At 36.2% G+C, this 25009-nt stretch overlaps 3 protein-coding genes and 3 long non-coding RNA genes across 6 annotated transcripts in view; 3 read left to right on the forward strand and 3 right to left on the reverse strand.

Annotated features, from left to right (window-relative positions):
• Window positions 1–25009, reverse strand: part of LOC132846409 (uncharacterized) — a 107954-nt gene that overhangs the window by 59184 nt on the left and 23761 nt on the right. The window lies entirely within an intron of this gene.
• Window positions 1–25009, reverse strand: part of LOC132846407 (NACHT, LRR and PYD domains-containing protein 12-like) — a 130869-nt gene that overhangs the window by 34105 nt on the left and 71755 nt on the right. The window lies entirely within an intron of this gene.
• On the forward strand, window positions 1345–2948 carry LOC132846073 (C-C chemokine receptor type 7-like). The gene has a single exon (XM_060870585.1). It carries the CDS (start codon window positions 1345–1347, stop codon window positions 2368–2370), a length of 1026 nt encoding a protein of 341 aa, XP_060726568.1. The 3' UTR covers window positions 2371–2948.
• LOC132845410 (uncharacterized) lies at window positions 3646–5518 on the reverse strand. The gene is made up of 2 exons (XR_009648426.1): window positions 4734–5518; window positions 3646–3750 (listed from the first exon to the last, which is right to left on the reverse strand). It is a non-coding gene; the product is annotated as an uncharacterized LOC132845410 (long non-coding RNA).
• On the forward strand, window positions 9160–9753 carry LOC132846405 (uncharacterized). Its single transcript, XR_009648508.1, has 2 exons — window positions 9160–9259; window positions 9379–9753. It is a non-coding gene; the product is annotated as an uncharacterized LOC132846405 (long non-coding RNA).
• Window positions 21367–24057, forward strand: LOC132846406 (uncharacterized). The gene is made up of 3 exons (XR_009648509.1): window positions 21367–21509; window positions 21918–22932; window positions 23199–24057. It is a non-coding gene; the product is annotated as an uncharacterized LOC132846406 (long non-coding RNA).

Consider the following 25009-nt stretch of genomic DNA (forward strand, 5'->3'; position numbering starts at 1 on the left):
TAGTAATATAAATATATTGATAAATAAATACATTGATTTATTTATTTGTGAGTATACCGTTAAAAATGCAGAGCGCCTGCAATAATAGAACCTGTCCACCAGGGGTCACTGCTACAGCTAAAACATCACCACCTTAACAATGTTACCAATTCCACGTTTACTGTAAATGTGTAAGATGTTAATCATTTATTAAAATAATACGTGTTGAAAAATTGCTGTTGAAAAGGTGAAATAAAAAAACATAACTGGTACTAATAATAATTAAACGTAATCAAATTAATCTAGTAGAATTGGCAAACATTTTAGATGTCAAGCATCTTCAAATTTAATAACTAATTTAAGTAGTAATAACTACTACTCCTACAACTACTACTAGTAGTAGTATTATTAGTAGTAATAACTACTACTACTACTACTACTACTACTACTACTAATAATAATAATAATAATAATAATAATAATAATAATAAAGATAGCATATAATTGCTTATTCACGTGAGCTATTTTTTCTAGAAATATGGCACAGTTATGAATCTGGTCATTCATTATGGAATTATATCATTCATCATTATTAAAATTAAATTTTTAGAGATCTGTAAGTTTCACACAGGGAGGAGGAAGACAGATCCATACGCAGGATAGCTTCAAATAAATAGAATGTAAATTAAAAAGTGAAAGAAAATAAAAAGTGATCCATGATTGCTACATTTATGAATCATATAGTACATTTTATACAATTTCAGAGACCTTTTTCATGAGGTTACCTGCTATATTGACAATAATTATAATTATGTTCATTATTTTTGGTTTTGTTTTACATGAATGTATCCTTGATTGAAGTACTAATAAAAAATCTTTATGCTTAAATTCTATGTACAGTTGATATAATTATTGAGTGTGTGTGTGTTTGTATGTGTGTGTGTGTGTGTGGTGTGTGTGTGTGTGTGTGTGTGTGTGTGTGTGTGTGTGTGTGTGTGTGTGTGTTTTAGAGCAATGGACGAAAACAGCACCTCTTATAAAGCCAAGCTTGAAAATGTCACCCAGGAGTATTCCGATTATTATGAAAAATGCACAGATAACTAAAAGTTCAACAAACACATATCCACCAATGCTGTTTTTGACCACATGAGGGCAGCAGCTTACAACCCTATTTCCCCCCAATAGGCACGTGTTTTCACACTATTTGATTATCATGTTGAATTTTGGCAGCCCTGTGAATTACTTGGAATTTTATTGTGTATAGTATTTTGTGTCTTCATTGAATATCTTGTAGTAGCATTTATTTTGTTCTTACAGGCCTATATTTACAGGCCTGTAACGGTACAAAGTTAGTCTTTTTTGGACATGAGTGAATTTGTAGAGATCATTTGGTTTGAATTAGCGATTATTATTTCTGTTACCAAGCTCTACCTTTATCTCTTTAATACAGGTAACAACTGCATTCCCATTGAGATGTGTGAGCCAGACAACAGCCACAAGTTGGCCAGCATGGCTGTCCAGATCACGGTTTTCATCATCGCCTTCCTCCTTGGTGTAATTGGGAATAGTTTGGTAATTGCCACATTCGCCAAGTATCTTCGCGTGCGTCTGCGCTGCATGACCGACGTCTTCCTTTTCTATCTTGCGATTTCTGACCTTTTTGTTCTGCTTACTTTGAAACTGGAAACCACCGAAACCATCCTGGGCTCCTGGGTGCTTGGGAACGAGATGTGCAAGCTAAACTATGGCCTCTGTGCCATTAACACGTACGGTGGCTTGTTGCTGTTAGAATGCATAAGCATCGATCGTTACATGCTTGTTGTATGGGCCAAGGCTGCTCAGGCTTTACGTTCAAGTATGCTATGCTACAGTAAGTTGTCTGTGACTGCCGTGGTGGTGACGTCCTTCATCCTCAGCTTGCCAGAGCTACTGACCACCTCTGTGAATCCAGATTCGTTGAGGTGCAAGTACATAAGGAATGATTATGGCAATGTGAGGGTAAAGACGTGGTCACGTGTGGCAAAGATCACAGGATTTTGTGTGCCATGCGTTGCCATGCTGGTGTGTTACAGAGCCATCGGCCACGTGTTGATGCAGGGCCGGGGAAAGTGCTTTCGCAAACAGAAAACTCTGCGACTCATAGTAGCACTGATTGGGCTCTTCCTGCTGTTCAAACTGCCGTACGCCATAGTGTTTTCTATCCGAATATTCACGACCAGTTATACTTGTGAGCTGTGGTCAGGCATTCACCTGGCAGAGGACATCACCCGCAGTCTTGCTTATGTCCGCTGCTGCCTCAACCCTCTGCTCTACGCCCTCGTAGGAGTAAGATTCCAAAATGACGTGATGCGGTTTCTGCGTGATTGTGGTTGCATCTGTTCTTGCCTGTAAAACCTGATACGAAAACTGGAACATGGAAGCTCAGCGACTCTCTCATCCCCTCCTCTTACTATTACTATGCCCTATGATCTTAATTCACCTAAATTCTTACTTGATACTGGCAAAAATCCTGAAGGTGTGCCTCAAATATCATATACACCCAACATATTTTTCCCTTCTACCTTCCCCGAATTGCAAAAACCCGTTCTGTACTGTTTATTCAACTTACCAGTGACCTTTCTATTTTAATCAAATGTTTCTGTTTCTACCCTGATGTTCATTATGTTTCTTTAAATGTAAGTGTTTTATAAAAATCTAACTTGTGTTATAACAGCTGTAAACATTCAATCCTTTATTAACTTGCAATGTTACCAAGAAGCAGGAAAGTCCTCTGTCCTGACACTGGAGGCTCCTTCCATTAAGCTTCAATGTCACTTTACAGAAAACATGTATATCACTTGTTACTATATCTTGTTACATCCTTGCAGATGTAAGGACGTAAGATGTAACATGATCCCAGTCCAGTATGGTCCAGTTCCAGTTGTCCATGAAGAGAAGGAGTTGAAGAGAACTGCACATATGAACTTAACTAAAACACAACATATAATAAAATAAACAGACAACCGAAAGAGCATTAATATGTTCATGATGATAATGATTGAATATAATATGATGTTATTCTCATTTTAGAAATTCTAGTGAACAAATGGGGGGCACGGTGGCTTAGTGGTTAGCACGTTCGCCTCACACCTCCAGGGTTGGGGGTTCGATTCCCGCCTCCGCCTTGTGTGTGTGGAGTTTGCATGTTCTCCCCGTGCCTCGGGGGTTTCCTCCGGGTACTCCGGTTTCCTCCCCCGGTCCAAAGACATGCATGGTAGGTTGATTGGCATCTTTGGAAAATTGTCCGTAGTGTGTGATTGTGTGAGTGAATGAGAGTGTGTGTGCCCTGCGATGGGTTGGCACTCCGTCCAGGGTGTATCCTGCCTTGATGCCCGATGACGCCTGTGATAGGCACAGGCTCCCCGTGACCCGAGGTAGTTCGGATAAGCGGTAGAAGATGAGTGAGTGAGTGAGTAGTGAACAAATGGTTTAATCCACAATTTGCTAAATTCTTATAACCTCCATTAGATATGTAATAGTTCAAATTTATTCTAGAATTCTAATATGGGACACTTTCTTTAGATAAAAATGGAAACAGGTTAAAAAAGACAGGTAAAAAAAAAAATGATTAAACAGGCAAAACTAGTTATAAATCTAAGAATGATCCATTAATTGAAAACACACAAATGATGAAAAAACATGTTTTTAATGTGTTCATTTACATATAGCTGTTGTCTTGGATGTTCTTTAGAGTTTCCTCTCTTTTAGGTTTGTTCGAAGTGAAACAGCAGCCTGCAGAGAGAGAAAGAAAAGCAGGAAGTCTCAAGCAAATTCTCGAACATTCTCGAAAGTTCTCCGACCTGCAGAGAGTTTGGTGGGCGGGGTTTGAAAACACCCTATAAAACCCCACCTACATCCTGGATGCACATAGTTCAACGTTTGCTCTCAACATGTCACGTTTACAGAATTATCTTACGGAAGAATTTCTGGAAAAATTACAACATTCAAATGGTCCAGTTGTTTACAGAAACAACTCAATTGAAGAATATGATGCTCAGTTCATGATTTCAGGGAATCAACCTTGTTTTATCGAAGTTATTACGTCAAAATCAATCACTCGAGGACTTGGCTGTTACTTTGGTTATGGCTACGTATTAACCGCCTTACATGTTATTGAAGAAAACTCAGAAATACTGAGTATTTTCTATACTGAAAAATCTACGAGTGCATTGATCTATAAAGCTTGCTTTACTAAATCTTGTAACACCGATCTGAACAGAGATCAGGCTTTTATTAAATTGTTTGGTGATACCACTCCACTTGGTCCGGGCCTACAGAACCACATTGGTAACATTAATGATACTGACAACGGATATTTTTACACTTCAACCCCTGACGGGAATTTTCAGAAGCAAGAGGGTAAAATCATTTGTCCTAAACAGTGTACTGATGCTTTTCTAATATCTGTAGCAGGTAAACCTGGAGACAGTGGCTCTCCTGTTTACAACGCTAAAGATGAAATGATCGGCATATATCGAGGTGTCATAAAGGAAAGTAAATATGGCTTCGGTTCTGCAATTTCTCACCAGTTTTTACCCTGGGTCTAAACACCAGTGTTAATGAAAAAATAAATTGAACCATTTGATAAAACAATTGTTCAACTGAATGCTTTATTTAACAATTTTATCCATTCAAACATCTACAGAATAATTTCAGCATGTTTTATGATCATCATTACTCAAATTCAAAGATCATCAGATATATTTTATTCTTACCATATTATTGATCTGATTCTGTTCCATCCCATCGAGTTTTGTTTATTTGTTTGATTGAACAACTAAATTTGAGGAGAAAAAAAACCCACAATGTCAATGCTAAAGCAACAACGACAAAGCGAATGGAAAGCTCAACATCAGAAGACTGAGTGTAAAGGAAGTGGACGCCGCCCACGCAGCTCTAACTGTTTGCATGATGTGTCACCGGTCTGCTTTGAGATTTGTAAGCTCATTGAATTTGAAATAAAAAAGACTGTTTTGAACTCATCCACCTTTTGTCTTCATTAAGTTTAATACGATTTAAGTCTTGTTTTAGTAATTCTTGTGGACGTACAGTTTAAGCTGCATTTCATCTTTGTTATTATAGACAGATAGATAGATAGATAGATAGATAGATAGATAGATAGATAGATAGATAGATAGATAGATAGATAGATAGATAGACAGATAGAACTTTATTGTCATTGCATAATACAGCTACACAGCAACGAAATTCAGTTTGGCATCTAACAGAAGTGCAAAGAGAAGCAATTGTGCAAATAGACAAGTGCAGATATATATGTAGTATATGTACAGCATGTAATATATATATATATAGATATATATGTAAACATATGTACAGTGAGGTTAGTGCAGTGCAGCTCTTGGTTGCTTAATTCCACTACAAACTGTTGAGGAAAGGACATTATTAAACTGTCACCCAAATAAGGGTGGGTTCCCTTCAAAGTCTGGTTCCTCTCAATGTTTCTTCCTTGTTTCATCTCATGGAAATCTCGTTAGGGAAAATATATATTAGATATATCGCATTTTCTTTTTGTATTAAACTTAAAAATTTTCATTCTGTTTCAATACAGACATAAAGCTGCTTTGAGACTATGTGAATTGTTAAAGCGCTGTACAAATAAATTTAATTGAATTAATGTTTGAAACTGAATATTATAACTTTTCAATGTCTGGAGCGCAGGGACAAAAGATAATAAGAAAATATTAGAATCAATATGGGAAGGTTTGGTTTAATTGGTCTTTAATTGATATCCATATTCATGTCTAGAAGCACAGAAAACCTACAGTGAAATAGACAATAATAATATCTCATACACACAAACACAAACCTGTGATCCACAAAAACTTTGAGGTAGATAGTAAAAATGTGACTGATTTCCAATAAAAATCATGAAGCAAGAAATGAAAGTGAAGTGAAGAAGTAAAAACAAATCTGTAAATCCAGGAAACATGTTCTGAAGCAGAACTGGAAGAACAATTGAACAATGAGGACTTTACCTCATAAATAACCTGCTAGTGATGTAAAAAGAAAATAAAATATTAACACAATCAAATTATTCATTGTACACAAATGATGCAAGTGACACAAGTGACACAAATCATAAAAAATGATCAAAAAGGAGAAAAAATCCAGTGTTTTAAAAACATTCATAATATTACAGCAAGAAAACAAACAAGTAAAATAATTTTTTAAGAGCTTGCTGAAGAGGAAGTGTCTCTGGTAATTATATACAGTCAGATATTTGGAATGTCTCTGAGTTCGTTTCTTCACCCGAGGCCCAGCACAGAGAAACATCCTCGCCAAAAGTCTTCCTTGTAAACTTGGATGAGTCATGTTGTGCTTGAAGCTACTAGGCAGGTGGGGTTTTACTCATTTTTGGCTTTGTTGGTGAGTTTTGCTGTTTGAAGATGATTGGCTGACGACTGTTATAAAACGCATCGGTTTTATTTCCTCCACGGCAGTCGTCAAAAAAGAGAAGATGGAAAAGGAAATGGTGAGTGAACTATTTCTTTTTTTTATTTCTGTCATTAATGTACTTAATTTACTTAATTTAATTACTTAAATTAATTTACTTGACTACACTCCTCTGTTTCATATTTATCTGGCTTGAACTCTTGTGGTAAAGTTTGAGGTTATCTAAAGTCTTGTTTGTTCGATTCCAACTCGGGTAAAATCAGCGTTCAGTGCTGCAATGAGTCAAGAGACAAGAAACAACAAGTCATTTAAGAAAAAAAAACTATCTGATGGTGTTGAGAAACTCTGTTCACTGGCATTAGCTGTGTGGGAGATTTTCAGAGGTTTTCACAAAAGTATCTGTGATATGTGTGAGATTTGTGTAACCAATTGAGAAAAAACTGTAAACATTACTATTACTAATCATCATCATTATCATTTTGTGCTTACACTGACTTTTTTCTGATTTCACAGGTTTTCACATCATACACCAACCTAATGTGGATGTACAAATATATAAAAGATTTATTTAATAAACAATACATGGTGCACAATGCAGATGCACAGTCCAATAATAGTTTAGATCCACTTTGGCTTATGAATGAGATGATAGAGGAATATTCTAAAAAATTTGAATCTACAAATGGCCCAGTAGTTTATAAAAATGGAGAAATTTTAGAATATAATGCTGACATGGAGCTGGTGATTCCAAAGGAAACACCTTGCATAATATTCATTATTACACATGATAAACAATATATTCGTAATGGACTCGGCTGTTATTATGGTTGTGGCCATGTCTTGACTGCCTTACATGTAGTTGACGATCCAGGTTTAGGGATACTCATTGCTTTTCCTACTAAAGACGTTAAACTGATCTACAAGGCTGAGTTTACTAAATTTTGTAACAGTGACAAAGATCGAGATCTGGCTTATATTAAATTACTAGGCAATACTAGTCCCCTTGGAGATGGTTTACAAAATCAGATCGCCGAAATGGATATAAATGACAGTATATACTTTTATACCCGGGATCCTAATTGTAATTTTCAGAAGCAGGAGGGTGTAATCTTATACCAAAATTCAAGCAAGTTTTTAATGTCTGTAGCAGGTAAACCTGGAGACAGTGGCTCACCTGTTTTCAATTCTAAACATGAACTGATTGGCATATATCAAGGTGTCATCCAGAAATACGGCATTGGATGTAAGATTTTTCCACGCTTTTCACCCTGGGGCCAAACGAATGATCGTAATCTCACAGAGTTACTCAAAGATGTAATGTTTCATTTTTTACATAAATTCAAGTTATTTCCAAGCTTTTTTACTAACCTGCTGAGGAAATCCCTGTAACAACTGACCTGTAATTTCTCAAATTTCTTAAAAATATAAAAGATTTAAAAAAAAAAACAGCAAAGAAAATCTTTTTTTTCCTTTACTATCATGTTTGTCTTTCCCTTTCTATATTAGGTAGCCCAGCCTGAGCGTGTGTGTATGTGTGTGTGTGTGTTTTGCCAAAGCCTCTTTTTTAAGTATCATTTTTACTTTCTGTTGGACTGAAAAAGCTCTTTGAAAGCAAAGAAACATTTACTACACTTATGCCAACACCTGAGAGATCGACTCACAAAGAAAGTGGAAATGGACACTCAGCCAAACCCCATACCTGGCGCAGATCGTCCAGTCTTTACGATGCAAGAGCAGCATTACATTTACATCATTTGGCAGACGCCCCTTCTCCAGAGCGACATACAAAAGTGCTTAAGTCTCTATCATTGGATACATTAACTCTGGTTCACAAGGTTACATACCGAAGATACCAACATCAGCATCAGCCTCACTTACATCTGCAGCAACAACAGCAGGGAATTCATGCTGAAAAGAGCAGCAAACTGCCAAAAAGAAAACGCCATCTAAAGCCTACTGGCATGAGCAGCTCTCTAAAATCTTCTTCATTGTCCATGGAATGGTCGAGAGTACAACCATGGCGTGTGTCTGGACGGTTACACGTGGCTCGCACTGGCTCACATGTCATACGGAGAAAACTCAGGCTTGGTTCACTAATACAGAAAGGGACAGAACACCTTGTTAGATGAGCAGTTCACATTTATTCATAATTATCCCTTTCTAATTAATTATAGGACAATTCTTAAGTATCCCAGACAGATCCATTTTATCCATTTTCTTAAATAATTTCTTTAAACTAACTAAAACTCTACACGCTGTTGCGCACTTGTAGGCACGGACAAGAGTAAAAAAGGTTCACAATTTATCTTTGCTGCTGCACAACAGGACCCAAAGCTCCTCGTGCAGCATAGAGAGGAAGAACCCTGATTGTTCGTTACACTGAGATTTTATGAGTATGATTCAAACACAGAAACTTAAAGAAAGAAAGTTAAAGAAAGAATCGTCAATTACTGGCTACATTACAACATTTGATCACCTGAAACCAAAATTATCCCAAACCCATTGATTATTTAAAGAAAGAAATTCTGCTGTTTTATTGTCTTTGTTGTTGTACTTGAAAAAAAAAAGGTATTTTATAAGTTTAAAAATAATAATTAAATACATAACAATTGCAAATTAAAAATTTGAAAAATTCCTAAAAAAATAGTTTATTTAAAAATATATATATATATATATATATATATATATATATATATATATATATATATATATATATATATTATTATTATGGAAGGCAGAAAGGTAGGTCAAGGTGTATGATCCTGTGGAAACCATTTCCTTTTCCAATTTACCTGACGGCTGCCCAGAGTGAGGTGCTCAAATTTAAGTAAGTATAATTTTAAAATATGCCCCTTCTGACAAGCACTGTGTTATAAATATAATAATCAGTTCTCTCTCTCTCTCTATCTCTCTCTCTCTCTCTCTTCCTACATATATACACTAAAGATTTTTCAGAAAAAAAGCCTCACTCTTACTTTACTGGACAAAAGACACCTGGATGCAGAAGATTTCTTTCTACAAAATGCTGCTGTAATCGTCATCAACACAACCATCACTTCAGCACATTTAGTCCATTACTCTTCTCCATCTGTGGACTGTAATTATATCTAATTGCATTATTTGGTGTTACCCACAAGAGGATGGGTTCCTTTTTGAGTCTGGTTCCTCTCAAGGTTTCTTCCTTATGTCATCACAGGGAGTTTTTCCTTGCCACCGTCGCCACAGGCTTGCTCACTAAGGACTTCAATCTATATCCAGTATTCTGTAACAAACATTTATTGAAAGGAAACGAATTGTACAAATAAATTTGATCTGAATTGACCTGGTGTGATTCTATCACTAGCTGGTGAGTCATGTGCTACAAAATCAGACATTATCATTGTTAATAACATGTATCTAATGACCAAACACTGCTTTCTGACTGAATGAATTCAACAAATTCATAAGATGATCAGTTTCAAATGGTGTTAAAATGCTGTTCAGTGCTAGCATTATTTTATTTCTTTATTTTTCTTATAGCTAAAAAATTATGGCGTCTACAGTAGCTGATTTGTCCACTAGGGGTCGCTCTATACAGCTTTAAAACCACCACGCTAAATACATTTACATTTTATATTTATGGAATTCGTTCTACATATAGTGTTACTATAAATCTGGTAAGATATTAATCATTAATTAATAGCGTCATTCGTGTTGGAAAACTGCTGCGGTAAAACAGGAATAAATAAATGTAACTTCTTGTAGATTTATGGGCGTTGTTTCCGGGTGTGTGTGGTGGTGGGGGGTTAAAGTCTCCCATTAATTAGAACTAACAATTACTGTACAACGTCCTAATATTTATGTCATGATCAGCTAAATATATGTAGTATTAATTTATTTTATAACATTATTGGTGTTGACCAGTGTTGTATAAAATACTAGAAAGCAATACTTGAGTAAAAGTACAAGTATCGTACTAGAAAAAGACTTTGGTAGAAGTGAAAGTCACCTTTTAGAATATTAATCAAGTAAAAGTCTTAAAGTATCTGATATTTACTGTACTTAAGTATCAAAAGTAATTTTCTGATATTTAATGTACTTAAGTATTTGAAGTAAAAGTAAAAAGTAAAATTTCAGTGATTTTCGGTAGGCATAAGAGGCTCTTCATCCGGTAGGAAGAATCTTTCATTCCAATGTACAGAAACATTTCTTGCAAATACGGCCACGTGTGTAAAACGTTATCTTCTTCACCCTGTTCATCACTATCGTCGGGGTGGTCGTCTACGACAGAGGTGGCTAAACCGCGGCTCCCGAGCCGCATGCGGCTCTTTGTCCGGTTTCATGCGGTTCTTACGTTCATATAGAAGTTTGTGTCTTTTTATTGTGCGTGTTCGCTTCGCTTGAGTTAAATACGGTATTTTCGTCAAACGCGCATGTGAGTGGGATGAAAATACCTCAAAGTTTCCCAGTAGGAGCAAGATCATTTGAGTAAACAATTTGTGTCAAGTTCGCTCTCAAAATGGCAGGGGAAAAAAGGTGATGTTCATGTGTGCCCATGTGTATGATGTGGCTTTTTGTGGTAACACAGTAAAAAATGTGGCTCTGTTGTGGCTCAGGTTCAGTTGTGCTTCCGCCTCCTTTTGGCCACATTACGCTGAAATAGAGCGTGCGGAGCTGCGTCATGCAATCTAGGAGCAGTGATTCGCCAAACCTCCCTTATTGCAGTCGCAATTTTATTATTTATTTATTTATTTATTTTATTTATTTTTTTTATTTTGTAGTAACGAGTAACGAAGATGCTTAGTGGAAATATAGCGGAGTAAAAGTATACATTTTATCTAGACAATGTAGTGGAGTAAAAGTGAAAGTTGACAAATTTAAATAGTGAGGTAAAGTACAGATACGTGAAATTTCTACTTAAGTACGGTAACGAAGTATTTATACTTCGTTACATTACAACACAGGTGTTGACAAACAATTATGAGTCAATATGAGATAATAAATCGGATAAATTACTAAAAGACCCACTCCTCTCCGTTACACAAGTTGGTATCGTCCAAGTGGCGTCGCGAAAAGCAGCGCTTACTTTAAACCAGGGGTCACCAACCTTTTTAAGACTGAGGGCTACTTCAAGGGAACTGAGTAGTACGAAGGGCTGCCGGTTTGATACAAACTTCCTCAAGAGCAAAATTGTACAGGGGCCTGTTTCAGAAAGGAGGTTTAACAAACTCTGAGTTTAAACTTGAACTCTGAGTTGACAAACCCAGAGATGGGAAACTCTGAGTTTTCGGTTACAGAACAGCTGAAAAGAGTTAGTTTTATCAACTCTAAGTTGACTGACTCTGAGTTAAGCGCGTGCACTACAACTAAAAAAAGCCATTATCAATGGAGCGCAGATATAACGAGTCACCATGGCAACAGAAAGAAAAAGAACAAAAGAAAAGTCTGCATATTTCTCGCCAGCAGAACCGGAAGTGCTTAGGCAAGCATATGGAGAATATGAACACGTATTAAAAAAAAAAAAAGCAACACTGCTGTATGCAACTATAGTGGATTTAACATCAAATTTTAAAAAGTGTATTTTAAAAATGTATTATATACACTATTGTATATACCTTTAAAAGTTTTTTTTTTTTAAATATTTTTAATTAAACTTCTCCCTCTAGTTACACACTTTGTTCAGTTCAAGGATAATTCATGCAATTGTATATTGTTTATTTCTTGTCTCTCCTTATTGTTCAAGTGGTTGAGGTTGATTTGAGATTTAGAAAGTAATTAATAAGTAAGTAGACCAAATTAGTCAGTAGACCAATACTTTCTAGAGATAGTAATTATTACATTAATCTAATTAGACTGGTTGAAGATGTAATTTGTAGTTAGTAATTAAGAACTTCCCAAGTAAATTCCCAACTGTTATAACTGTTCCCAACAGAGGTGAAACTGGAAGAACAGTATTTTATTTTATCAGGAAACACAAAAATTGTCAGAAAGCGCTTAAGAGCGAGACACACTTTCCTGACCGTTCTGCCAACAGTAGCCTTACTAATATGTTCTGCATCCCTGATGTTCTACACAAAACTACCATTTGCAAAGAAACTTAAGGTAACGCAAAGTATCAGCTCGGATGTAAGAGCACGGTCGCGATGGCTGATGTAAGGATGGATGAGATTATGGATCTTATTGACTGTAAAGAAAAACGGTATCGCTCAAATAAAAATGCATAGGTATGTGACAAAAATCCACTCCGGGCTCAAAAAAATTAATACAGACTCTTCATCAACAGGATCGTCCATATAAGGACACATCATTTCCTTTATTTTACATTTAGCAGACCCCTTTATACAACTGAGCAATTGTGTCCACATAAACCTTAGTGGACCTGGGATTTGAACCCCTGACCTTCTGAGCAGTAGTCCAACACCTTAACTACTGAGCTACCACATCCCACATTCGCTTTGCTGCGAACTGCGTAACTGAAATGTGGGCAAAAAAAAGTGGAGGCTACCGAAAGAAACTCTGGGTTTACTGAAGAAAACCTGCTCCCGACCAGGGGCCCGTTGCACAAAAGTAGAATTAAGACATCCAGGATAAATGACTGAGCTGAGCTCAATGAATCCAAAACAAGTGCATCCGGGCTTAATTGGTTGCACAAAGACCAAGCCAGGATGAGCAGACACGGATTCATCAAGCCAGGTGAAACAAATCCTGGATATGTGCGCGCTCACGGCTTACTCAGACAGACCCGCCACCGATCACAGATTCACTGATTCACCATGGCAACTAGAGCGGCGTACTTTTCCCTGTCGGAGGCACAAATCCTCATGGAGGCATACAAGGAGGTAAAAGACATTATTAAGAAGAAAGGCAACACCGCCACAGTGATAAAGCAAAGAGAAAAAAGCGTGGCAAAGTATTGCAGACTGCCTGAATGCGTAAGTAGTGCACAATAACACACTCACCGCTCGGCTGAAAACATCACAATTACAATCCAAATAGTTAATTCACATCTCCAAAAATGCAGTTGTACTCTGATTATGAAACATTCATTCATTTTCTAGCGCTTATCCAAACTACCTCAGGTCACAGGGAGCCTGTGCCTATCTCAGGCGTCATTGGGCATCAAGGCAGGATACACCCTGGACGGAGTGCCAACCCCTCACAGGGTACACACACACTCTCATTCACTCACACACACACTCTCATTCACTCACACACACACTCTCATTCACTCACACACTACGGACAATTTTTCCAGATATGCCAATCAACCTACCATGCATGTCTTTGGACTGGGGGAGGAAACCGGAGTACCCGGAGGAAACCCCCGAGGCACGGGGAGAACATGCAAACTCCACACACACAATGTGGAGGCAGGAATCGAACCCCCAACCATGGAGGTGTGAGGCAAACGTGCTAACCACTAAGCCACCGTGCCCGTTATGAAACGTTTGAATTTTTAATTGAAATGAACTGCAGATGAGTGAAATTGTGTAAAGTAACTCCATCACACTGTATAAGGCTTTGATACTGTAAATGATCAAAGCCTTACATTATTACTACGCTCACAAGTACGGTTTAATCTTAGCCGTTGTACTCTGCTTCTTATGTTGTCCACCGATTTTTCTGTGTGTTCTCCTGCTTTTATTAATGTAAAGCTGCTTTGAAACAATGAAACAATTGTGAAAAGCACTATATAAATAAAATACAATTGAATTGAATAAATAGATGAGCTAATAATAATAATCAGTTTAATTTATATAGCGCCTTTCAAAGGACCCAAGGTCGCTTGCTCACCGACTCCATTGAATATTTTGTGTGATAAAGAAAGTGTCTCTTTTCGTGTGTGTGTGTGTGTGTGTGTGTGTGTGTGTGTGTTGGGTGGGTGGATGGGTGGATGGGTGGGTGGGTGGGTGGATGGGTGGTGTGTGATGTAGATTAAACATGACCGGGCCAAAATGGTCCACTTTTTACATCATGGCTGTGTCAAGAATATCACTGTGTTTATGAGGTAGTAATGATGAGATTTTGTGTTGACAGGTGAATTCTCTGGTGTGTTGCTGGGAGACAGGGTGTATGGCTGCCAGCCTTGTCTCCTGGCACCTTTCACAGACCCCCAGGAAGCACAGCAGGCCTACAACCATGCCCATGCCAGGACCAGGGCCAGAGTTGAAATGACCTTTGGCCTCCTGAAGGCACGCTTTCACTGCCTTCACAAATTAAGGCTCAGCCCTGTGAGGGCATGTGACATTACTGTGGCTTGTGCTGTCCTCCACAATGTGGCCTGCCTGAGGAAGGAGAGGGCCCCCAGAGTGCCACCAGCCATGGACTGGGACAATCCGGCAATCTTCCCTGATGACGACAGTGGTCGGCTGCTGAGGGACCAATATGTGTTGAATTATTTTAGTTAGTATGTGTACTTTCAATTTTTTTTCAGTGAGCAGACATGCGGGGTGTGTTATATACAGACCTTTTTGAATGTGTATTTATCCTTTTGTTGTATAATATGCTTTGATTCTGTGCTTTCCATCTTGTAGAGTCACTATTTGACTTCAGTTTCGAAAGGAGCCGATGGTTTACCTGCTTTGTTTTATCCTTATTCAATAAAGGAACATAATGTTACACTTTGTGTTTTTATATTATATGGAATGTATATTTTATATGACAGAGTATTAGGGCCACACTGAGGAAGAAGGAAAAAGTCAAATTTATGAGGCTGGTTCTTTCTGCAGAAAAGATGCATATACTTTTTACAGTCCTGATACTTATGACAATATGCTGATGTGCCAAAAGATTAAGTATGTCCTTGTTTGTGAAACCATGCTGAAGAACAATTCCACGAAATGCCCCACAGCTGTCATTTTAACAACTGTCCTCCTCTAAAATGACGGGTTACAATATTATTAAAGACTTCATTCTCAAAGTCTGAATTTTCTTTTTTTTATCTATGGCCCTAATATTCTATCATTTTATATACAGCCTTATAGTCTATGGGAAACTGTAAATTATCTAATGATAGCAACATCATCTAAAAATCATCATATATCCAAAATGATTGAAATTAATGATCACAAAGGATTAAATAATAACAGTGGGTCTAGTTATATGTGATAACAATATATAGTGGGAAGTGGAATAACTATTGGTTTCCATTTGTGGTGACTGCTGACTGAAATAAGGGATGAGATTAAATAGATCCTAGAACTTAGCCTGGTCTGGAGCAGGCTAGCTCCACAGAATAAATCTCCATGGTAATTTATACAATAACATTGTACCGCCCCCTAATACAGCTTTAGTGCAACCGGATCACGGATAAATTGAGCCAGGATCACCAAAATATCCCGGCTTAATCCCTTATCCTAGTTTTGTGCAATAGGCCCCAGGTTAGGTTCACAGAGTAAGTTACTATGGTAACTGACTCTGAGTATAAGTTACCTCTCTTTCAGAAACGGGCTTAACTTAACCTGCTTTCTCGGGTTTAACTTACCTCCCTTTCTGAAACGGAAAACCCAGAGTTTCCTTCATTTCAGGGTTAACATACTCAGAGTTTTCACTTAACCCGCTTTCTGCAACAAGCCCCAGGTTTAACATCCTGGCAAGCCAAGCTAGAGCTCAGTTCTCTCACTGAGATATAAAAGGGAACGTTAAGCACTTTATTTAAACATACACAATTTTCACATTTTATTTATTTTCTCTTATTTTTAAATGTAGCCCTACTTTTATTTATTTAATGAGAGAACGTTATATATGTCTACAATTATACATATGTTCAGTTCTATGTTACGTGACAATAAATATTGTCAAAAAGTTTTTGAATTGTGCTGATTTATTGCAGATGTTGATACAACTACTAGGCTACTTACATATATATCACATTAACTACTTAGACATTATGATCTTCCGGACCTTTGCTTCAAGAAATTTTCTCTTACTGGACCTCTTTAAATTTTAGTTGAATACCTCTGCTTTAAACAATTCCAGCAGCTGTTTGGAAGAGAAAGATAACAAATTCGCGAAAAACAGCCTCGTGTAGTAGTGTATTACATTAGCTACATGTTATTTTAATGGTTGTAACTATAATTTTAAAAGAAAATATTGCTGGGTATCTTAACTTTCTTAGATGATGTGAAGCTTCGAAGGAGTCGACACATCCAGTCCGAACATCCACAAATCGATTCTAGGCGACTCGTTCCGCCAAACTTCCTTTGGTTCAGTTAGTGTACAGTCGTAAATAAACATTTTTAATGGAGAAATCAGATAGATGGACAAGTAGTAAAATTTATATTCATTTATAAATAAATACATTGATTTATTTATTTGTGAGTATATAGTTAAAAATGCATAGCGCCTGCAATAATAGAACCTGTCCACCAGGGGTCACTGCTACAGCTTAAACATCACCACCTTAACAATGTTACCCATTCCACGTTTACTGTATCTGTAAATGTGTAAGATGTCGATCATTTATTAACATAACTTAATACGTGTTGAAAAATTGCTATTGAAAAAGTGAAATAAAAAAACATAACTGGTACTAATAATAATTAAACGTAATCAAATAAATCTAGTAGAATTGGCAAACATTTTAGATGTCAAGCATCTTCAAATTTAATAACTAATTTAAGTAGTAATAACTACAACTACTACTACTACTACTACTACTACTAATAATAATAATAATAATAATAATAATAATCGTAATAATAATAAAATTAGCATATAATTGCTTACTCACGTGTGGGGGAGGCCGGGGGGAGCGAGGCAAACGGCGAGGACGGTGGGGGGAGTGAGGCACACTGCGAGGCTTGTGCGTGGAGCGAGGCAAACGGCGGTGCAGCCAGAGATGGCCGAGCGATGTCCACAGCCAAGCAGAAGGGCTGAGCACAACCGCCGACACACTGCGGCCAGACACGTGACACGGAACAAAAACAAACGCACATGGCCAGGCGTCCAGGAGTCCTGACAGTAAGCTCATTGAATTTGAAATAATAAAAGAACTCATCCACCTTTTGTCTTCATTAAGTTGTTTTAGTAATTCTTCTTTCATCTTTGTTAGTAGGGAACCTAGAAAAATAATCTTAAAACTTGTGCTAGAATCCTAATTCTATAAAATAAATAAAACTTTTGATAGTGATAGGGTTTTTGTGTTGTTGTTTTTTTCTCGTTCATTAGGAAAGAAAGGCAAAGTAAATGAATAAAAAACAATAATTATATAATTAACCAGACAAAACAGGTCATAAATATTTGTGATTATTTGAAGGTGGTTTATATCTTTGCTGTTCTCCAGTCAGTTGCAGCTACCATCTGCATCAGAGCACAGAGAAATGACTTGATACACGGTTTGTTGAGATTCTTAACAAGAACTTGATGCAGATGTGTGGAAGATGTTCTCCTGCTGCCATCTGTTTTTAGATGATTGCCTGGCAGCAGAAAACACCTAGTTGGATTAGTGAAGAAAAGTGATATTTGAATTTAACAGTACCTGAAAAAAACAATTAAACACAATTTAAACATTGTAAAGAATTATCATCTGCCGTATGAAGACCATTGATAACCATTCTTTCATCTGCTCTTGGTGCAGGATAACCTTAAATTCAGCCTCTCAGATCTCTGCTCGGTTTCTGGTTCCCGGCGAGTACTCGGGGAAGTCTCAATGAACACACTAGCCAAAGTCTTTCAGAAAGAAGTTCCAAAGTTTATTAGGAAAAGCAGGAATATATAGTCGTTCAAGAAGAGGGAGGGTGTAGTGGGTCTGTGTGTTGCTATGTGTGTGTGCATCTGTGTTTAGGTGACCTCTCAATTACCCCAATAAACTCAGATCTTATAGGGATGTGATCATATACTTCCCTTAGTTCCCATGGTTGGTAACATAAGGAATGATTATGGCAGGGCCATCTGTTTTAAGACTAATTAGGGAACAAGAGAATTAAGGGACAAGAGTGTGTGTGTGGGGGGGGGAATGTATGTGTGGGGGGGAGACAAAGAACAATGTACTCTTTACAGACAGTCTGCAACATTACCAGAAAAGATTGTTTTATGCAATTATTCTCACAAACATTCAAATATCTTACAATTTAATTAAACAGCAATGATTTTTTTTTCTTTTGTGTGTGTGTGTGTGTGTGTGTGTGTGTGTGTGCTATTGGAGAGTAAGAGAAAACATCAGCATCACGCCGGCTGCAGTGCGCCCCCTTGTGTCTCCACATGGTGACCTACTGTAGACCATTGCAACAATACAATGCAATAGCAATATAATATGTCACGTGAAAATAAATAAATAAATTAAGTGAACTAATTAATAATAAATGTATACAATTCTAATAAGCAAATTAATTCATGTGTATATTAACATGTAAAATACAGAGAAAGAAAGAAATGAATATATTAAAACTGGCAATTGATCAATTTTGTATTTAATTTTAGGTTTGTATATTTTTGGCTTTTTATGAATCATTGCAAGAAACATAACTGAATGTATGTATGTGAGTAGAAACAACAGCAGCACAACAAAAACCCATCTGAGGAAGTGAAAATACCCTGAAAAAAGTGAACTCTAGTATTTCTATTATAGGATTGTCATGAACTAATTATAAAATTTCTAGACATTAGTACAAATTTAAAATTTAGATTTTCTTATTTTACTTTCAGATACTTTTACTTCATGTTTGCTTAAGAAAAGTATCTACCAGTTAAATATTATTTCAAGCTATATATATATATATATATATATATATATATATATATATATATATATATATATATATATATATATATATATATTCACGGAGATGGTTATTAGTTTCTTTGCCTTGTATATATTCAAATGGATGAAAAATAAAGTAAAATATAAAGTAAAATATTTTTTATACAGAGAAAATGACACGAAACACTATGAACAAAGAAGCTCAGAGAAGAAGGCAGTGCATTTCGTATTTCTTTTAGACAAAGGTAGATGGAGGACATTTGCCTTAAAATTTACATAATTTGGTACTTATTACTAACATTTCTGGTACCAACAACTATAAGACTTCTAAGTATTCTGATGTTTGATGTGAACATTATACGAATATCATGTCTTGTATCTACAGTGATACAAGACATGATATGTGGACAGTGAGTGTAAGTATGTTGGTTTGATGCCATAAGTTGAAAAGATCACTGATTTATTTTCACAGTAAATATAGAATAGAATCGTAGAAAACGGCAAGTCATTACAGTATGTAAAGGACATTTTTGTCTGTGATTTGACTGTAATCAAACCTAGTTACTTTCTCTTTCTCTCTCTCTCTCTCTCTCTCTCTCCCTCTCTCCGTCTTTCTATAAAAATGATAGTGCTGTGCAGCATCCTGTTGAAGTGGTTTGACAAGATATCTCTGACTTGTTCTACAATGTTTTTTAGGGTGTGTTTTTTATTCACTCTTTTCTCAGAGACTTAAAGATCTAAACTGCATTGAACTGTAGTTATTTAATTTATTGTTATTGTTTTTTTTATTGAGGAAAATTGTAATGCATGTTTTTTATTATTTACTCTAAATATTGTCTTACTGTAAAAAAAAAAAAAAAGTCTTCTACATGTACTAATAATTATTATATTATAATAATCCTGTGATCCATTTTTTCACTTTACAGGTTACCTGAATGGACATGACCTGCTCATCCATTTTTTTAACTGTTATTTATACCAAACTTCATTAGAAATGTGTTCATGCCTCAGAATTCCAATGCACAACTTGGTGATTAATCATGGTGTGTTCTTGCCTAATATATCACACCTTTTGATAGGAGCCATTTTTAACACAATAGTCAATATTATTCAGGTCACCTTTCAGTGGTTTTTAATGTTATGGCTGATTGATGGATAATCTAACATAACTGTGTTGACTTGAAAGAGACAGTAACAATAATAATAATAATGATCCCACCAACAGTCATCACCTAGCAACAACCTAGCAACCACCTGACATAATGTTGCCCATATGATTATATGTTTTATGATTTTAATGGGGATAGATCTGTATTTACAGCCTGGGATTCATGGGACTGCTGTGGACGGGGTCACCTGGAATCTTTGTGCAGACCTGTTAGTTCCTCTGGAGCCATTGGTTGCTTAATTCCACTACAAATTGTCTGGTTCCTCTCAATGTTTCTTCCTTGTTTCATCTCATGGAAATCTTGTTAGGGAATATATATTGTATATTAGATATATAGCATTTTCTTTTTTTTTTTTTTTTTTTATTAAACTTAAAAATTTTCATTCTGTTTCAATACAGACGTAAAGCTGCTTTGAGACTATGTGAATATGTGAAAAGTGCTATACAAATAAATTGAATTGAATGAATGTTTGAAACTTTGAATTTAATAACTTTTCAAGGTCTGGAGCGCAGGGACAAAAGATAATAAGAAAATATTAGAATCAATATGGGAAGGTTTGGTTTAATTGGTCTTTAATTAATATCCATATTCATGTCTAGAAGCACAGAAAACCTACAGTGAAATAGACAATAATAATATCTCATACACACAAAAACCTGTAATCCACAAAAAATTCGAGGTAAATAGTGTGTGACTGATTTCCAGGAAAATGAGCAGGACGCAAGAAATGAAAGTGAAGTGAATGAGTAAAAACAAAAATGTAAATCCAGTAAACTTGTTCTGAAGCAGGAAGAACTGGAATAACTGGAAGAACAATTGAACAATGAGGACTTAACCTGCTAGTGATGTAAAAAGAAAATAAAATATTAACACAATCAAATTATTCATTGTACACAAATGATGCAAGTGACACAAGTGACACAAATCATAAAAAATGATCAAAGAAGGAGAAAAAGGTCCAGTGCTTTAAAAACATTCATAATATTACAGCAAGAAAATAAACAAGTAAAATCATTTTTAGGAGCTTGCTGAAGAGGAAGTGTCTCTGGTAATTATATACAGTCAGATATTTGGAATGTCTCTGAGTTCATTTTTTCACCTGAGGCCCTTCCTTGTCTCCCTTGATTTTCTTTGCTGTTCGATTATGATTGGTTGACGACTGATATAAAATGCATCGGTTTTGTTTCCTCCACTGCAATCAATAAAAAAAGGTAATGGAAAAGGAAATGGTAAGTGACTTCAAACTATTTTATTTATGTCATTAATCTACTTAATTTACTTAATTTAATTACTTAAATTAATTTACTTGACTACACTCCTCTGTTTCATATTTATCTGGCTTGAACTCTTCTGGTAAAGTTTGATGTTAACTAAAGTCTTGTTTGTTCGATTGCAACTCGGGAAAATCAGCGTTCAGTGCTGTGATGAGTCAAGAAACAAGTAACAACAAGTCATTTAAGAAAAAAAATAACTATCTGATGGTGTTGACAAACTCTGTTCTCTGGCATTAGCTGTGTGGGAGATTTTCAGAGGTTTTCACAAACGTATACTGTATGCGATTACTGAGATCTGTGTAACCAGTTGAGAAAAAACTGTAAACATTCTGTGCTTACACTGACTTTTTTCTGATTTCACAGGTTTTCACATCATACACCAACCTAATGTGGAAATATATAATAGATTTAATTAATAAACCAAACATGGTGCACAATATAGATGCACAGTTCAATAATAGTTTAGATCCATTTAGGAATGAGATTATAGAGGAATATTCTAAAAAATTAAAATCTACAAATGGCCCAGTAGTTTATAAAAATGGAGAAATTTTAGAATATAATGCTGACATGGAGCTGGTGATCCCAAAGGAAAAAACTTGCAGAATATTCATTATTACACATGATAAACAATATATTTTTAAGGGACTCGGCTGTTATTATGGTTGTGGCTATGTCTTGACTGCCTTACATGTAGTTAAGGGTCCACGTTTAGGGATACTCATTGCTTTTCCTACTAAAGACGTTAAACTGATCTACAAGGCTGAGTTTACTGAATTTTGTAACCGTGACAAAGATCGAGATCTGGCTTTTGTTAAATTACTAGGCAATACTAGTCCCCTTGGAGATGGTTTACAAAATCAGATCGCTGAAGTGGATATAAATGACAGTATATACTTTTATACCTGGGATCCTAATGGTAATTTTCAGAAGCAGGAGGGTGTAATCTTAGACCAAAATTCAAGCAAGTTTTTAATGTCTGTAGCAGGTAAACCTGGAGACAGTGGCTCACCTGTTTTCAATTCTAAACATGAACTGATTGGCATATATCAAGGTGTCATCCAGAAATACGGCATTGGTTGTAAAATATTTCCGCGCTTTTCACCCTGGCGCAAAACGAATGATCATAATCTCACAAAATTTCTCAAATTTCTTAAAAATAAGTTATATAAGTTATATATAGTTAAAAAAATTGTTTATTTAAAAAATATATTTTATACATATATATATATATTATAATACATTATTATATACATTATTATTATTATTATTATTATGGAAGGCAGAAAGGTAGGTCAAGGTGGAATCCTGTGGAAACCATTTCCTTTTCCAATTTACCTGATGGCTGCCCAGAGTGAGGTGCGCAAATTTAAGTACTGTAAGTATAATTTTAAAATACGCCCCTTCTGACAAGCACTGTGTTATAAATGTGATAAATTTAATAAATGTAATAAATGTAATAATCAGTATATGAACTTTCTTTTCCATTTTATAGAATGATAAGTTTCATTTACCTTTATATATTAATTTATGTAACCATTGTGTGATTAAGAAAGTATATAATTTTCATTAGTATGTTTAGATATTAAGATAGAAAGTAACAGTGAAAGCTTAAAAAAGAAATCACAAGTTTTGTGTCAACAGCTTTCCATCCATCCATCCATCCATCCATCTTCTACCGCTTATCCGGGGCCGGGTCGCGGGGGCAGCAGTCTGAGCAGGGACACCCAGACCTCCCTCTCCCCAGACACTTCCTCCAGCTCCTCCGGGGGAATACCGAGGCATTCCCAGGCCAGCCGAGAGACATAGTCCCTCCAGCGTGTCCTAGGTCTTCCCCGGGGCCTCCTCCCGGTTGGACATGCCCGGAACACCTCCCCAGGGAGGCATCCAGGAGGCATCCGGAACAGATGCCCGAGCCACCTCAGCTGAATGTGGAGGAGCAGCGGCTCTACTCTGGGCTCCTCCCGAGTGACCGAGCTCTTCACCCTATCTCTAAGGGAGTGCCCAGCCACCCTGCGGAGGAAACTCATTTCGGCCGCCTGTATCCAGGATCTTGTCCTTTCGGTCATGACCCAAAGCTCATGTGTGTCAACAGCTTTGTGTCAGCCAAATAAGAACACACAGTCAGCCGTGCAGCTGAGGAGACTTCTCAGGATGTTTTGCAAAAGTATGAGATCATGAGAAGACCTGATAGGATGCTGACAGAAGCAGAATGACCGTTATGAGATCATACTAAGAAATGTTATAAATAGGGTTTTAGAACCAGTTATCAGTGTGCATTCACCTTGAGGTGAGCTCATTGTGTTATACTCTGTTTTTGCTTATAGAGGGTGCATCAGGAGAACAAACGCAAACTTACGCTAGAATTGTTTGACTATTTGAAGGAGATTTTTTTTGTAATTTTCTTTTCTTTTACATTACATATATTACACACATCTGATTTTATGTAACAAACATTTATTGAAAGGAAACAAATTGTACGAATAAATTTGATCTGAATTAACCTGGTGTGATTCTATCACTAGCTGGTGAGTCATGTGCTACAAAATCAGACATTATCATTATTAATAACATGTATTAATATCTAATGACCAAACACTGCTTTCTGACTGAATGAATTCAACAAATTCATAAGATGATCAGTTTTAAATGCTGTTAAAATGCTGTTCAGTGCTAGCATTATTTTATTTTACTTATAGTTAAATAATTATGGCGTCTACAGTAGCTGAATTTGTCCACCAGGGGTCGCTCTCTACAGCTTTAAAACCACCACACTAAATACATTTACATTTTATATTCATGGAATTCGTTATATATTTAGTGTTACTATAAATCTGGTAAGATATTAATCATTGATTAATAGCGTCATTCGTGTTGGAAAACTGCTGTGGTAAAACAGGAATAAATGTCATTTGTAGTAGATTTACGGGCGTTGTTTCCGGGTGTGTGTGGTGGTGGGGGGTTAAAGTCTCCCAATAATTAGAACTAACAATTACAACGCCCTAATATTTATATCATGATCAGCTAAATATATGTAGTATTAATTTATTTTATAACATTATTGGTGTTGACAATCGATTATGAGTCTTTCATAATAAATCAGATAAAATACTAAAAGACCCACCCCTCTCCGTCCAAGTGGCGTCTCGAAATGAATGAATCAATATTAAATACAATAATGTACGTTCTAATTGTATTTCTATAATTTACTATTTTACCTTTAATTATGCACAATGTACTTTGTTTAAATTTAACTTTTTGTACTATTTGTATACATCACAGCTGCAAATGCTTTGGTAATACAAATGTACAGTTTTTGTCATGCCAATAAAGCACACTTAAACTGAAATAGAGAGAGAGAGAGAGAGAGAGAGAGAGAGAGAGAGAGAGAGAGAGAGAGAGAGAGAGACTGTGTTCCTATTTTGACAATAATAAAATTACAGCAGCACTTTTAA

The sequence above is a fragment of the Tachysurus vachellii genome, chromosome 5 (assembly GCF_030014155.1).
Source record: "Tachysurus vachellii isolate PV-2020 chromosome 5, HZAU_Pvac_v1, whole genome shotgun sequence".
Lineage (NCBI taxonomy): Eukaryota > Metazoa > Chordata > Actinopteri > Siluriformes > Bagridae > Tachysurus > Tachysurus vachellii.

Coding starts and splice junctions, on each gene's coding strand:
- LOC132846073 (XM_060870585.1), top strand. CDS start 1,345: ATGAGTGAATTTGTAGAGATCATTTGGTTTGAATTAGCGATTATTATT.